Genomic DNA, 14,484 nt, shown 5'->3' on the forward strand with positions numbered 1-14,484 from the left:
GGGCTAGGGATGCATGGTGGGTCACTGATCAGCACTGACCAATGAGATGGATCCTATTTCAACTAACCTGATTGGTAGTGTAACAGTCTGTTCATTCATACACTACCGTTCAAAAGTTGTCATCAACTTTATTTTATATTTGAAGAATCTCAAATATAAAATATATTTTGATTTGTTTAACACTTTTTTGGTTACTACATGATGCATATCTAGATGCATATCTACCTGCAAGGTGCAGCAAACATGCTTGATAAATAAATGCTTGATAAATAGTGCATAAATTATTGTCAATTATTAATTGCATTAAGAAATATTCATGGGAATATATCAATTTTAAAAAACTAAGATAGAGTCAAGGATATGTTTTGTATAATTCTACAAAGTCCTGGAAAAACGTAAGCCTGTTTTAGTTTCCATTACAATAAAAACATTACACTGGAATCACATTTTATCAACTGTATTTGTAGATTAGATTATTAATAGAGTAATTAATAAAGTTCAGCTTCTTTTGACAAAGTAGAAAGGAAAAACATGATAATAATAATATAAGCAGGTTACAGGTGAAATGATTTGCTGTATTTGCTGTATTTGCTGCATAAACAATTGTAAAGGATGAATTGCATGGAAATATATTAATGACAAGATATAGAAACATTCATTGGTTGATTGTATCAGACACTGTATTGTGTCCTTACACCCGTGCCTTTACACATCAATCAATCTCATCTTCTCTTTATGCTTTGGGTCCACAGTCAGCACACAGCTTCGAGGCTTTGTGTGAGCAAACCCCACAAACAAATCGTTTGCACTGCACAGTTTTCATGGGCCTTGTTTCATGTGCACCTGCTGCCTTGACATTGGGTCTTCTGTTCCCCAGTGGGAGCTGTGGTGCTTGGGGAGGAGGGAGAGCAGGACCTGCTGCCTTGACATTGGGTCTTCTGTTCCCCAGTGGGAGCTGTGGTGCTTGGGGAAGAGGGAGAGCAGGACCTGCTGCCTTAACATTGGGTCTTCTGTTCCCCAGTGGGAGCTGTGGTGCTTGGGGAGGAGGGAGAGCAGGACCTGCTGCCTTGACATTGGGTCTTCTGTTCCCCAGTGGGAGCTGTGGTGCTTGGGGAAGAGGGAGAGCAGGACCTGCTGCCTTGACATTGGGTCTTCTGTTCCCCAGTGGGAGCTGTGGTGCTTGGGGAGGATGGAGAGCAGGACCTGCTGCCTTGACATTGGGTCTTCTGTTCCCCAGTGGGAGCTGTGGTGCTTGGGGACGAGGGAGAGCAGGACCTGCTGCCTTGACATTGGGTCTTCTGTTCCCCAGTGGGAGCTGTGGTGCTTGGGGAGGAGGGAGAGCAGAACCTGCTGCCTTGACATTGGGTCTTCTGTTCCCCGGTGGGAGCTGTGGTGCTTGGGGAGGAGGGAGAGCAGAACCTGCTGCCTTGACATTGGGTCTTCTGTTCCCCAGTGGGAGCTGTGGTGCTTGGGGAAGAGGGAGAGCAGGACCTGCTGCCTTGACATTGGGTCTTCTGTTCCCCAGTGGGAGCTGTGGTGCTTGGGGAGGAGGGAGAGCAGGACCTGCTGCCTTGACATTGGGTCTTCTGTTCCCCAGTGGGAGCTGTGTTGCTTGGGGAGGAGGGAGAGCAGGACCTGCTGCCTTGACATTGGGTCTTCTGTTCCCCAGTGGGAGCTGTGGTGCTTGGGGAGGAGGGAGAGCAGGACCTGCTGCCTTGACATTGGGTCTTCTGTTCCCCAGTGGGAGCTGTGGTGCTTGGGGAAGAGGGAGAGCAGGACCTACTGCCTTGACATTGGGTCTTCTGTTCCCCAGTGGGAGCTGTGGTGCTTGGGGACGAGGGAGAGCAGGACCTGCTGCCTTAACATTGGGTCTTCTGTTCCCCAGTGGGAGCTGTGTTGCTTGGGGAGGAGGGAGAGCAGAACCTGCTGCCTTGACATTGGGTCTTCTGTTCCCCAGTGGGAGCTGTGGTGCTTGGGGAGGAGGGAGAGCAGGACCTGCTGCCTTAACATTGGGTCTTCTGTTCCCCAGTGGGAGCTGTGGTGCTTGGGGAAGAGGGAGAGCAGGACCTGCTGCCTTGACATTGGGTCTTCTGTTCCCCAGTGGGAGCTGTGGTGCTTGGGGAAGAGGGAGAGCAGGACCTGCTGCCTTGACATTGGGTCTTCTGTTCCCCAGTGGGAGCTGTGGTGCTTGGGGAAGACAGATCCAGATGGTGCTGAGGATGAAACACTCTTATTTATTTTACATCTGTACACCGGGAGAGTTGCTTTCCCACGCTCCATCACTGATGTGGAGTCCAGCTCCAATGGTATGTTGTTCTGAGCAGCTCCTAGCAGGCTAGTCTTCTTTTTAATCAACTTGTCTGCCAGGGAAATTAATGTGAAGAAGTTGTCCATGGTCACATTTCTGCCTTTGCCCATGTAAAGCTCCAGGAGTATCAACACCATTGAGCAAGTACTTGGTTTGGACATCGGCGGCTAACCACTATCAGTTTGCACCATGATCAGTTTCTAACGCCCGTTCATCCATTGACGACAGAATATTTTCATTATGTTTATTATGTTGCTAGTCTCTCCTTAGTGGCCAGAGAAATGCTGCCGCGCCAGTAGCCAGAGAAATGCTGCCGCGCCAGTAGCCAGAGAAATGCTGCCGCGCCAGTAGCCAGAGAAATGCTGCCGCGCCAGTAGCCAGAGAAATGCTGCCGCGCCAGTAGCCAGAGAAATGCTGCCGCGCCAGTAGCCAGAGAAATGCTGCCGCGCCAGTAGCCAGAGAAATGCTGCCGCGCCAGTAGCCAGAGAAATGCTGCCGCGCCAGTAGCCAGAGAAATGCTGCCGCGCCAGTAGCCAGAGAAATGCTGCCGCGCCAGTAGCCAGAGAAATGCTGCCGCGCCAGTAGCCAGAGAAATGCTGCCGCGCCAGTAGCCAGAGAAATGCTGCCGCGCCAGTAGCCAGAGAAATGCTGCCGCGCCAGTAGCCAGAGAAATGCTGCCGCGCCAGTAGCCAGAGAAATGCTGCCGCGCCAGTGGTCATGTGCTCAATGCACGGACAGCACAGTTATTCAAAGATAAGTGTCATTGAACGTGCAGAATATGCTCTTTCAGATTCTATATAGAAATCACAATGTTTTACCTGCATGTGACTCTGGAGGAGGACTTGATAATGTGATGCTTCTTTCTCTGCATCTGTCAATTACAAGATGCGCCCGTCTCTTCATGGACAATCTGACAACTGATAGTCCTAATATTGTCACTCATCAGATTATTGTCAATTTAATCTTGTCTATAGGCTAACTCTTATTATGTGTGAAATTAGTTTGGGTATAGTTTAGGTGTAGTTTAGGTGTAGTTTGGGTGTAGTTTAGGTGTAATTTAGGTGTAGTTTGGGTGTAGTTTAGGTGTAGTTTGGGTGTAGTTTGGGTGTAGTTTAGGTGTAGTTTAGGTGTAGTTTGGGTATAGTTTAGGTGTTGTTTAGGTGTTGTTTAGGTGTAGTTTGGGTGTAGTTTAGGTGTAGTGTAGGTGTAGTTTAGGTGTAGTGTCGATGGGCCGGCTGTGCAGGCTGACTGGCATCAGTTTGTTTCCCGCTCCTCAACTTGGATAGAGTCAAGGATATGTTCTGCATTATTCTAAAGGCCTACTGCAACACGTAGCATGTTTTGGTTTCCCACAATACATTAGATTAGTAACAGAGATACAGTAAATAAAACATAAAAGAGAATGGTATCAACCCACAAGGCGCGCGGTCAAATGATTTGCAGCTGATAAAAAGGCAGAAATCAAACTCATAATTACACGATTGTCTTTCTAAATTAAATCAACCTGTTCACCCTCCTTATCATTCAGTTAGGCCTAATTTCAATTCAATTGTAAAGTACATTTTTACACCTGAACTTATTTAGGCTTGCCTATATTATTTGAATAGTGAAATCATTTCAAATGCCCATCCCTAATACTACACTAGGTCATGGGCCAGTAAACGAAAGGTCGCTGGTTCGAATACCCGCAACGACAAAGTTAAAAATCTGTTGATGTGCCCTTGAGCAAGTCACTTAACCCTAATTTGCTCCAGGGACACCATACTACTATGGCTGACCCTGTAAAACAATACATTACACTGCATCTATATGGTGTGTGACAATAAAATAAAATAAATGTTACACTACAATAAAATGTGGAAGACATTACACCACCTTCACAACACAGCGTGACAGTAAACCAGTAAGAGGAAGTCAACTCAGACAGTAAGAGGAAGTCAACTCAGACAGTAAGAGGAAGTCAACTCAGACAGTAAGAGGAAGTCAACTCAGACAGTAAGAGGAAGTCAACTCAGACAGTAAGAGGAAGTCAACTCAGACAGTAAGAGGAAGTCAACTCACCAGTAAGAGGAAGTCAACTCACCAGTAAGAGGAAGTCAACTCAGACAGTAAGAGGAAGTCAACTCACCAGTAAGAGGAAGTCAACTCACCAGTAAGAGGAAGTCAACTCACCAGTAAGAGGAAGTCAACTCACCAGTAAGAGGAAGTCAACTCAGACAGTAAGAGGAAGTCAACTCACCAGTAAGAGGAAGTCAACTCAGACAGTAAGAGGAAGTCAACTCACCAGTAAGAGGAAGTCAACTCACCAGGAAGAGGAAGTCAACTCAGACAGTAAGAGGAAGTCAACTCAGACAGTATGAGGAAGTCAACTCACCAGTAAGAGGAAGTCAACTCAGACAGTAAGAGGAAGTCAACTCAGACAGTAAGAGGAAGTCAACTCACCAGTAAGAGGAAGTCAACTCAGACAGTAAGAGGAAGTCAACTCACCAGTAAGAGGAAGTCAACTCACCAGGAAGAGGAAGTCAACTCAGACAGTAAGAGGAAGTCAACTCACCAGTAAGAGGAAGTCAACTCACCAGGAAGAGGAAGTCAACTCAGACAGTAAGAGGAAGTCAACTCAGACAGTAAGAGGAAGTCAACTCACCAGTAAGAGGAAGTCAACTCACCCAGTGATCTTCTTCAGCAGATGATGCAGTATGTTGAGGGACTTGGCTGGTCTGCAGGGTGGAGAGAGAGAGGAGAAGGAGGACAGCAGACAGAGGAGAGAGGAGAAAGAGGAGAGGAGAGGAGAGGAGAGAGAAGAGGAGAGGAGAGGAGAGGAGAGAGAAGAGGAGTGTAGAGGCGAGGAGAGGACAGTAGAGAGAGAGGAGAGGACAGTAGAGAGAGAGGAGAGTAGAGACAGAGGAGAGGAGAGAGGAGAGTAGAGACAGAGGAGAGGGGAGACAGAGGAGAGGGGAGACAGAGGAGAGGGGAGACAGAGGAGAGGAGAGGAGAGGAGAGGAGAGGAGAGGAGAGGAGAGGAGAGGAGAGGAGAGGAGAGGAGAGGAGAGGAGAGGAGAGGAGAGGAGAGGAGAGAAAGAGGAGAGGAGGGAAAGAGGAGAGGAGAGGAGAGGAGAGGAGAGGAGAGGAGAGGAGAGGAGAGGAGAGGAGAGGAGAGGAGAGGAGAGGAGAGGAGAGGAGAGGAGAGGAGAGGAGAGGAGAGGAGAGGAGAGGAGAGGAGAGGAGAGGAGAGGAGAGGAGAGGAGAGGAGAGGAGAGGAGAGACAGAGGAGAGGAGAGACAGAGGAGAGACAGAGGAGAGGAGAGAGAGACAAGAGGACAGAAGTGAGCGAGGAGAGAGAGAAGAGAGACAATAGATGACATCAGGTTGGACTGAAGACAAAATATATTAGATCATTATTCCAACATACATCACTGATTGTAACGCTAAAATGATCACTGAGGAAAGCTATTTTGAATAGTGATGAATAGATCAGATGCATTTCTGTAGTATGGCTCTCCTGTCCTTAAGGAAACTCACTTGAAGTCACAGGAAGCGTTGGGTTTCCAGTTTTCTGGCAGCTTCCGGAGCAGAGCTACCTTTGATGTGTGGGCACTGATATGACCTAGAGAGAGAGAGGAGAGGGAGAAAAGAGAGAGAAGAGAGAGAGAGCCTTCTATGTCATCAAAAGAAACATACAATTTGACATACCAATTAGGATCTGGTTAAAAAAACGTTCTGGGGTCTGGGGTCTGCTCACCAACCAAGAATTCACAAAATGGGACAAACACCAAATTAAGACTGCATGCAGAATTCTGCAAAAATATCCTCAGTGTACAACGTAAAACACCAAATAATGCATGCAGAGCAGAATTAGGCCAATTCCCGCTAATTATCAAACTCCAGAAAAGAGCCATTGAATTCTACAACCACCTAAAAGGAAGCGATTCCCAAACCTTCCATAACAAAGCCCTCACCTATAGAGAGATGAACCCCACAGAGCCCCAGGACAGCAACACAATTAGACACAATCAAATCATGAGAAAACAAAAAAATAATTACTTGACACATAGGAAAGAATTAACAAAAAAACATAGCAAACTAGAATGCTATTTGGCTCTAAACAGAGAGTACACAGTGGCAGAATACCTGACCACTGTGACTGACGCAAACTTAAGGAAAGCTTTGACTATGTACAGACTCAGTGAGCATAGCCTTGCTATTGAGAAAGGCCGCCGTAGGCAGACCTGGCTCTCAAGAGAAGACAGGCTATGTGCACGGTGCCCACAAAATGAGGTGGAAACTGAGCTGCACTTCCTAACCTCCTGCCAAATGTATGACTATATTAGAGACACATATTTCCCTCAGATTACAGCGATCCACAAAGAATTCAAAAACAAACCCAATTTTGATCAACTCCAATGTCTAATGGGTGAAATAACACAGTGTGCCATCACAGCAGCAAGATTTGTGACCTGTTGCCACAAGAAAAAGGCAACCAGTGAACAGCAAACACCATTGTAAATACAACCCATATTTATTTATGTTTATTTATTTTACCTTTAACTATTTGCAAATTGTTACAACACTGTAAAGTGCATTTGAAAAGCATTCAGACCCCTTGACTTTCCACATTTTGTTACGTTACAGCCTTATTCTAAAATATAATGACAAAGCAAAAACTGGTTTTAAGAAATGTTTGTAAAAAAAAAACTACAATAAACTGAAATATGACATTTACATAAGTATTCAGACCCTTTACTCAGTACTTTGTTGAAGAACCTTTGGCAGCGAGTACAGCCTCGAGTCTTCTTGGGTATGACGCTACAAGCTTGGCACTCCTGTATTTGGGGAGTTTCTCCCATTCTACTCTGCAGATCCTATCAAGCTTTGTCAGGTTGGATGGAGAACATTGCTGCACAGCTATTTTCAGGTCTCTCCAGAGATGTTAGATCGGGTTCAAGTCCGGGCTCTGGCTGGGCCACTCAAGGACATTCAGAGACTTGTCCCAAAGCCACTCCTGCATAGTCTTGGCTGTGTGCTTAGGGTCGTTGTCCTGTTGGAAGGTGAACCTTCACCCCAGTCTGAGGGCCTGAGCACTATGGAGCAGGTTTTCATCAAGGATCTCTCTGTACTTCGCTCCAGTCATCTTTCCCTCAATCCTGACTAGTCTCCCAGTCCCTGCCGCTGAAAAACCTCCCCACAGCATGATGCTGCCACCACCATGCTTCACCGTAGGGATGGTGCCAGGATTCATCCAGACGTTATGCTTCGCATTCAGGCAAAAGAGTTCAATCTTGGTTTCATCAGACCAGAGAATCTTGTTTCTCATGGTCTGAGAGTCCTTTAGGTGCCTTTTGGCAAACTCCAAGCGGGCTGTCATGACTTTTACTGAGGAGTGACTTCTGTCTGGCCACTCTACCATAAAGGCCTGATTGGTGGAGTGCTGCAGAGATGGTTGTCCTTCTGGAAGGTTGTCTCATCTCCACAGAGGAACTCTGGAGCTCTGTCAGTGTGACCATCAGGTTCTTGGTCACCTCCCTGACCAAGGCCCTTCTCCACCGATTGCTCAGTTTGGCTGGGTGGCCAGCTCTAGGAAGAGTCTTTGTGGTTCCAAACTTGTGCCTCAACACAATCCTGTCTCGGAACTCTACAGACATTTCCTTCGAACTCATGGCTTGGTTTTTGCTCTGACATGCACTGTCAACTGTGGGACCTTATACAGACAGATGTGTGCCTTTCCAAATCATGTCCAATCAATTGAATTTACCACAGGTGGACTCCAATCCAGTTGTAGTAACATCTCAAGGATGATCAATGTAAACAGGATGCAACTGAGCTCAATTTCGAGTCCCATAGCAAAGGGTCTTAATACTAATTTAAATAAGGTATCTTGTTTTTTATTTGCAAGGATTTCTAAAAACCTGTTTTCACTTCGTCATTATGTGATATTGTCTGTAGATTAATGAGGAAATTGTTTTATTGAATCCATTTTAGAATAAGGCTGTAACATAACAAAATGTGGAAAAAGTCAAGGGGTCTGAATACTTTCCGAATGTACTGTATTACCTTCGATGACAAGGTAATAACATTTACAGAAAATACAGAAATGCAAATGGTGGAGGTGTTGCTGTTTATATTCAGAACCACATTCCTGTATAGCTTAGAGAGGATCTCATGTTAAATACTGTTGAAGTAATATGGCTACTGGTTCACCTGCCTCACCTAAAGCCCATTCTGGTGGGAAGCTGCTATAGACCACCAAGTGCTAACAGTCAGTATCTGGATAACATGTGTGAAATGCTTGATAATGTATGAGATATCAACAGAGAGGTATATTTTCTGGGTGATTTAAATATTGACTGTCTTTCATCAAGCTGCCCACTCAAGAAAAAGCGTCAAACTGTAACCAGTTCCTGCAACCTGGTTCAGGTTATCAGTCAACCTACCAGGGTAGTTACAAACAGCACAGAAATGTGCTTGAAAGCAGTATCCAAATCCATTGGATGTAGTGATCACAATATAGTAGCCATATCTAGGAAAACCAAAGTTCCAAAGGCTGGGCCTAATATAGTGTATAAGAGTTCATACAATAAGTTTTGTAGTGATTCCTATGTTGTTGATGTGAAGAATATTTGTTGGTCCGTGGTGTGTAATGAGGAGCAACCAGACACTGCACTTGACACATTTATGAAATTGCTTATTCCAGTTACTAATAATCATGCCCCCATTAAGAAAATGACTGTAAAAACTGTTAAATCCCAGTGGATTGATGAGGAATTGAAAAACTGTATGATTGAGAGGGATGAGGCTAAACGTATGGCAAATAAGTCTGGCTGCACAACCGATTGGCAAACGTACTGCAAATTGAGAAATCATGTGACTAAACTGAATAAAAAGAAGAAGAAACTACACTATGAAACAAAGATAAATGACATAAAGAATGATAGTAAAAAGCTTTCGAGCACCTTAAATGACATTTTGGGAAAAAAGGCAAACTCAGCTCCATAATTCATTGAATCAGATGGCTCATTCATCACAAAACCGACTGATATTGCCAACTACTTTAATGATTTGTTCATTGGAAAGATTTACAAACTTAGGCATGACATGCCAGCAACAAACGCTGACACTATCAATCAATTTCAATCAATCAATTTTATTTTATATAGCCCTTCTTACATCAGCTAATATCTCGAAGTGCTGTACAGAAACCCAGCCTAAAACCCCAAACAGCTAGTAATGCAGGTGTAGAAGCACGGTGGCTAGGAAAAACTCCCTAGAAAGGCGAAAACCTAGGAAGAAACCTAGAGAGGAACCAGGCTATGAGGGGTGGCCAGTCCTCTTCTGGCTGTGCCGGGTGGAGATTATAACAGAACCATGCCAAGATGTTCAAAAATGTTCATAAGTGACAAGCATGGTCAAATAATAATCAGGAATAAATCTCAGTTGGCTTTTCATAGCCGATCATTAAGAGTTGAAAACAGCAGGTCTGGGACAGGTAGGGGTTCCATAACCGCAGGCAGAACAGTTTAAACTGGAATAGCAGCAAGGCCAGGCGGACTGGGGACAGCAAGGAGTCACCACGGCCGGTAGTCCCGACGTATGGTCCTAGGGCTCAGGTCTCTCAGTTGGCTTTTCATAGCCGATCATTAAGAGTTGAAAACAGCAGGTCTGGGACAGGTAGGGGTTTCGTAGCCGCAGGCAGAACAGTTGAAACTGGAATAGCAGCAAGGCCAGGCGGACTGGGGACAGCAAGGTGTCATCATGCCCGGTAGTCCTGACGTATGGTCCTAGGGCTCAGGTTCTCAGAGAGAAAGAGAGAACGAGAGAATTAGAGAGAGCATACTTAAATTCACACAGGACACTGGATAAGACAGGAGAAGTACTCCAGGTATAACCAACTAACCCCAGCCCCCCGACACATAAACTACTGCAGCATAAATACTGGAGGCTGAGACAGGAGCGGTCCGGAGACACTGTGGCCCCATCCGAAGAAACCCCCGGACAGGGCCAAACAGGAAGGATATAACCCCACCCACTCCGCCAAAGCACAGCCCCCGCACCACTAGAGGGATATCCCCAACCACCAACTTACAATCCTGAGACAAGGCCGAGTATAGCCCACAGAGGTCTCCACCACAGCACAAACCAAGGGGGGGGCGCCAACCCAGACAGGAAGATCACGTCAGAAACTCAACCCACTCAAGTGACGCACCCCTCCCAGGGACGGCATGAAAGAGCACCAGCAAGCCAGTGACTCAGCCCCTGCAACAGGGTTAGAGGCAGAGAACCCCAGTGGAGAGGGGAACCGGCCTGGCAGAGACAGCAAGGGCTGTTCGTTGCTCCAGCCTTTCCGTTCACCTTCACACTCCTGGGCCAGACTACACTCAATCATATGACCTACTGAAGAGATAAGTCTTCAGTAAAGACTTAAAGGTTGAGACCGAGTCTGCGTCTCTCACATGGGTAGGCAGACTGTTCCATAAAAATGGAGATCTATAGGAGAAAGCCCTGCCTCCCGCTGTTTGCTTAGAAATTCTAGGGACAATTAGGAGGCCTGCGTCTTGTGACCGTAGCGTACGTATTGGTATGTACGGCAGGACCAACTCGGAAAGATAGGTAGGAGCAAGCCCATGTAACGCTTTATAGGTTAACAGTAAAACCTTGAAATCAGCCCTTGCCTTAACAGGAAGCCAGTGTAGGGAAGCTAGCACTGGAGTAATATGATCAAATTTCTTGGTTCTAGTCAGGATTCTAGCAGCCGTATTTAGCACTAACTGAAGTTTATTTAGTGCTTTATCCGGGTAGCCGGAAAATAGAGCATTGCAGTAGTCTAACCTAGAAGTAACAAATGCATGGATTAATTTTTCTGCATCATTTTTGGACAGAAAATTTCTGATTTTTGCAATGTTACGTAGATGGAAAAAAGCTGTCCTTGAAACAGTCTTGATATGTTCGTCAAAAGAGAGATCAGGGTCAAGAGTAACGCCTAGGTCCTTCACAGTTTTATTTGAGACGACTTTACAACCATCAAGATGAATTGTCAGATTTAACAGAAGATCTCTTTGTTTCTTGGGACCTAGAACAAGCATCTCTGTTTTGTCCGAGTTTAAAAGTAAAAAGTTTTCAGCCATCCACTTCCTTATGTCTGAAACACAGGCTTCTAGCGAGGGCAATTTTGGGGCTTCACCATGCTTCATTGAAATGTACAGCTGTGTGTCATCCGCATAGCAGTGAAAGTTAACATTATGTTTTCGAATAACATCCCCAAGAGGTAAAATATATAGTGAAAACAATAGTGGTCCTAAAACGGAACCTTGAGGAACACCGAAATGTACAGTTGATTTGTCGGAGGACAGACCATTCACAGAGACAAACTGATATCTTTCCGACAGGTAGGATCTAAACCAGGCCAGAACTTGTCCGTGTAGACCAATTTGGGTTTCCAGTCTCTCCAAAAGAATGTGGTGATCGATGGTGTCAAAGGCAGCACTAAGGTCTAGTAGCACGAGGACAGATGCAGAGCCTCGGTCTGACGCCATTAAAAGGTCATTTACCACCTTCACAAGTGCAGTCTCAGTGCTATGATGGGGTCTAAAACCAGACTGAAGCATTTCGTATACATTGTTTGTCTTCAGAAAGGCAGTGAGTTGCTGCGCAACAGCTTTTTCTAAAATTTTTGAGAGGAATGGAAGATTCGATATAGGCCGATAGTTTTTTATATTTTCCGGGTCAAGGTTTGGCTTTTTCAAGAGAGGCTTTATCACTGCCACTTTTAGTGAGTTTGGTACACATCCGGTGGATAGAGAGCTGTTTATTATGTTCAACATAGGAGGGCCAAGCACAGGAAGCAGCTCCTTCAGCAGTTTAGTAGGAATAGGATCCAGTATGCAGCTTGAAGGTTTAGAGGCCATGATTATTTTCATCATTGTGTCAAGAGATATAGTACTAAAACACTTAAGTGTCTCTCCCGATCCCAGGCCCTCGCAGAGCTGTGCAGATCCAGGACAGCTAAGCCCTGGAGGAATACGCAGATTCAAAGAGGAGTCCGTAATTTGCTTTCTAATGGTCATGATCTTTTCCTCAAAGAAGTTCATGAATTTATCACTGCTGAAGTGAAAGCCATCCTCTCTTGGGGAATGCTGCTTTTTAGTTAGCTTTGCAACAGTATCAAAAAGAAATTTTGGATTGTTCTTATTTTCCTAGATTAAGTTGGAAAAGTAGGATGATCGAGCAGCAGTGAGGGCTCTTCGGTACTGCACGGTACTGTCTTTCCAAGCTAGTCGGAAGACTTCCAGTTTGGTGTGGCGCCATTTCCGTTCCAATTTCCTGGAAGCTTGCTTCAAAGCTCGGGTATTTTCTGTATACCAGGGAGCTAGTTTCTTATGACAAATGTTTTTCGTTTTTAGGGGTGCAACTGCATCTAGGGTATTGCGCAAGGTTAAATTGAGTTCCTCAGTTAAGTGGTTAACTGATTTTTGTCCTCTGACGTCCTTGGGTAGGCAGAAGGAGTCTGGAAGGGCATCAATGAATTTTTGTGTTGTCTGAGAATTTATAGCACGACTTTTGATGCTCCTTGGTTGGGGTCTGAGCAGATTATTTGTTGCGATTGCAAACGTAATAAAATGGTGGTCCGATAGTCCAGGATTTTGTGGAAAAACATTAAGATCTACAACATTTATTCCATGGGACAAAACTAGGTCCAGAGTATGACTGTGGCAGTGAGTAGGTCCAGAGACATGTTGGACAAAACCCACTGAGTCGATAATGGCTCCGAAAGACTTTTGGAGTGGGTCTGTGGACTTCTCCATGTGAATATTAAAATCACCAAAAATTAGAATATGATCTGCTATGACTACAAGGTCTGATAGGAATTCAGGAAACTCAGAGAGGAACGCTGTATATGGCCCAGGAGGCCTGTAAACAGTAGCTATAAAAAGTGATTGAGTAGGCTGCATAGATTTCATGACTAGAAGCTCAAAAGATGAAAACACCATTTTTTTTTTTGTAAATTGAAATTTGCTATCGTAAATGTTAGCAACACCTCCGCCTTTGCGGGATGCACGGGGAATATGGTCACTAGTGTAACCAGGAGGTGAGGCCTCATTTAACACAGCAAATTCATCAGGCTTAAGCCATGTTTCAGTCAGGCCAATCACATCAAGATTATGATCAGTGATTAGTTCATTGACTATGACTGCCTTTGAAGTGAGGGATCTAACATTAAGTAACCCTATTTTGAGATGTGAGGTATCACGATCTCCTTCAATAATGGCAGGAATGGAGGAGGTCTTTATCCTAATAAGATTGCTAGGGTGAACACCGCCATGTTTAGTTTTGCCCAACCTAGGTCGAGGCACAGACACAGTCTCAATGGGTATGGCTGAGCTGACTACACTGACTGTGCTATTGGCAGACTCCACTAAGCTGGCAGGTTGGCTAACAGCCTGCTGCCTGGCCTGCACCCTATTTCACTGTGGGGCTAGAGGAGTTAGAGCCCTATCTATGTTGGTAGATAAGAGGAGAGCACCCCTCCAGCTAGGATGGAGTCCGTCACTCCTCAGCAGGTCAGGCTTGATCCTGTTTGTGGGTGAGTCCCAGAAAGAGGGCCAATTATCCACAAATGTTATCTTTTGGGAGGGGCAGAAAACAGTTTTCAACCAGCGATTAAGTGCTGAGACTCTGCTGTAGAGCTCGTCACTTCCCCTAACTGGGAGGGGGCCAGAGACAATTACTCGATGCCGACACATCTTTCTAGCTGATTTACACGCTGAAGCTATGTTGCACTTGGTGACCTCTGACTGTTTCATCCTAACATCGTTGGTGCCGACGTGGATAACAATATCTCTATACTCTCTACACTCGCCAGTTTTAGCTTTAGCCAGCACCATCTTTAGATTAGCCTTAACGTCGGTAGCCCTGCCCCCTGGTAAACAGTGTATGATCGCTGGGTGATTCGTTTTAAGTCTAATACTGCGGGTAATGGAGTCGCCAATGACTAGGGTTTTCAATTTGTCAGAGCTAATGGTGGGAGCCTTCGGAGTCTCAGACCCCGTAACGGGAGGAGTAGAGACTAGAGAAGACTCAGACTCAGACTCCGACTCGCTACATAATGGGGAAAACCGGTTGAAGGTTTCTGTCGGCTGAATGAGCGACACCGGTTGAGCATTCCAACAGTATTTCCCTCCAGAAGC

General features: G+C 45.4%; 1 protein-coding gene across 1 annotated transcript in view; it reads right to left on the minus strand.

The window, feature by feature from the left end:
- ice2 (interactor of little elongator complex ELL subunit 2) overlaps positions 1-14,484 on the minus strand; it is a 65,719-nt gene that overhangs the window by 19,980 nt on the left and 31,255 nt on the right. The window contains exons 12-13 of the mRNA XM_084185594.1: positions 5,828-5,912; positions 4,975-5,025 (exon numbers count right to left, since the gene is read on the minus strand). Coding sequence (XP_084041720.1) covers positions 4,975-5,025; positions 5,828-5,912 — 136 coding nt within the window. The remainder of the gene's footprint in view (positions 1-4,974; positions 5,026-5,827; positions 5,913-14,484) is intronic.

Source organism: Coregonus lavaretus, assembly GCF_964263955.1.
Source record: "Coregonus lavaretus genome assembly, chromosome: 21".
Classification (NCBI taxonomy): Eukaryota; Metazoa; Chordata; class Actinopteri; order Salmoniformes; family Salmonidae; genus Coregonus; species Coregonus lavaretus.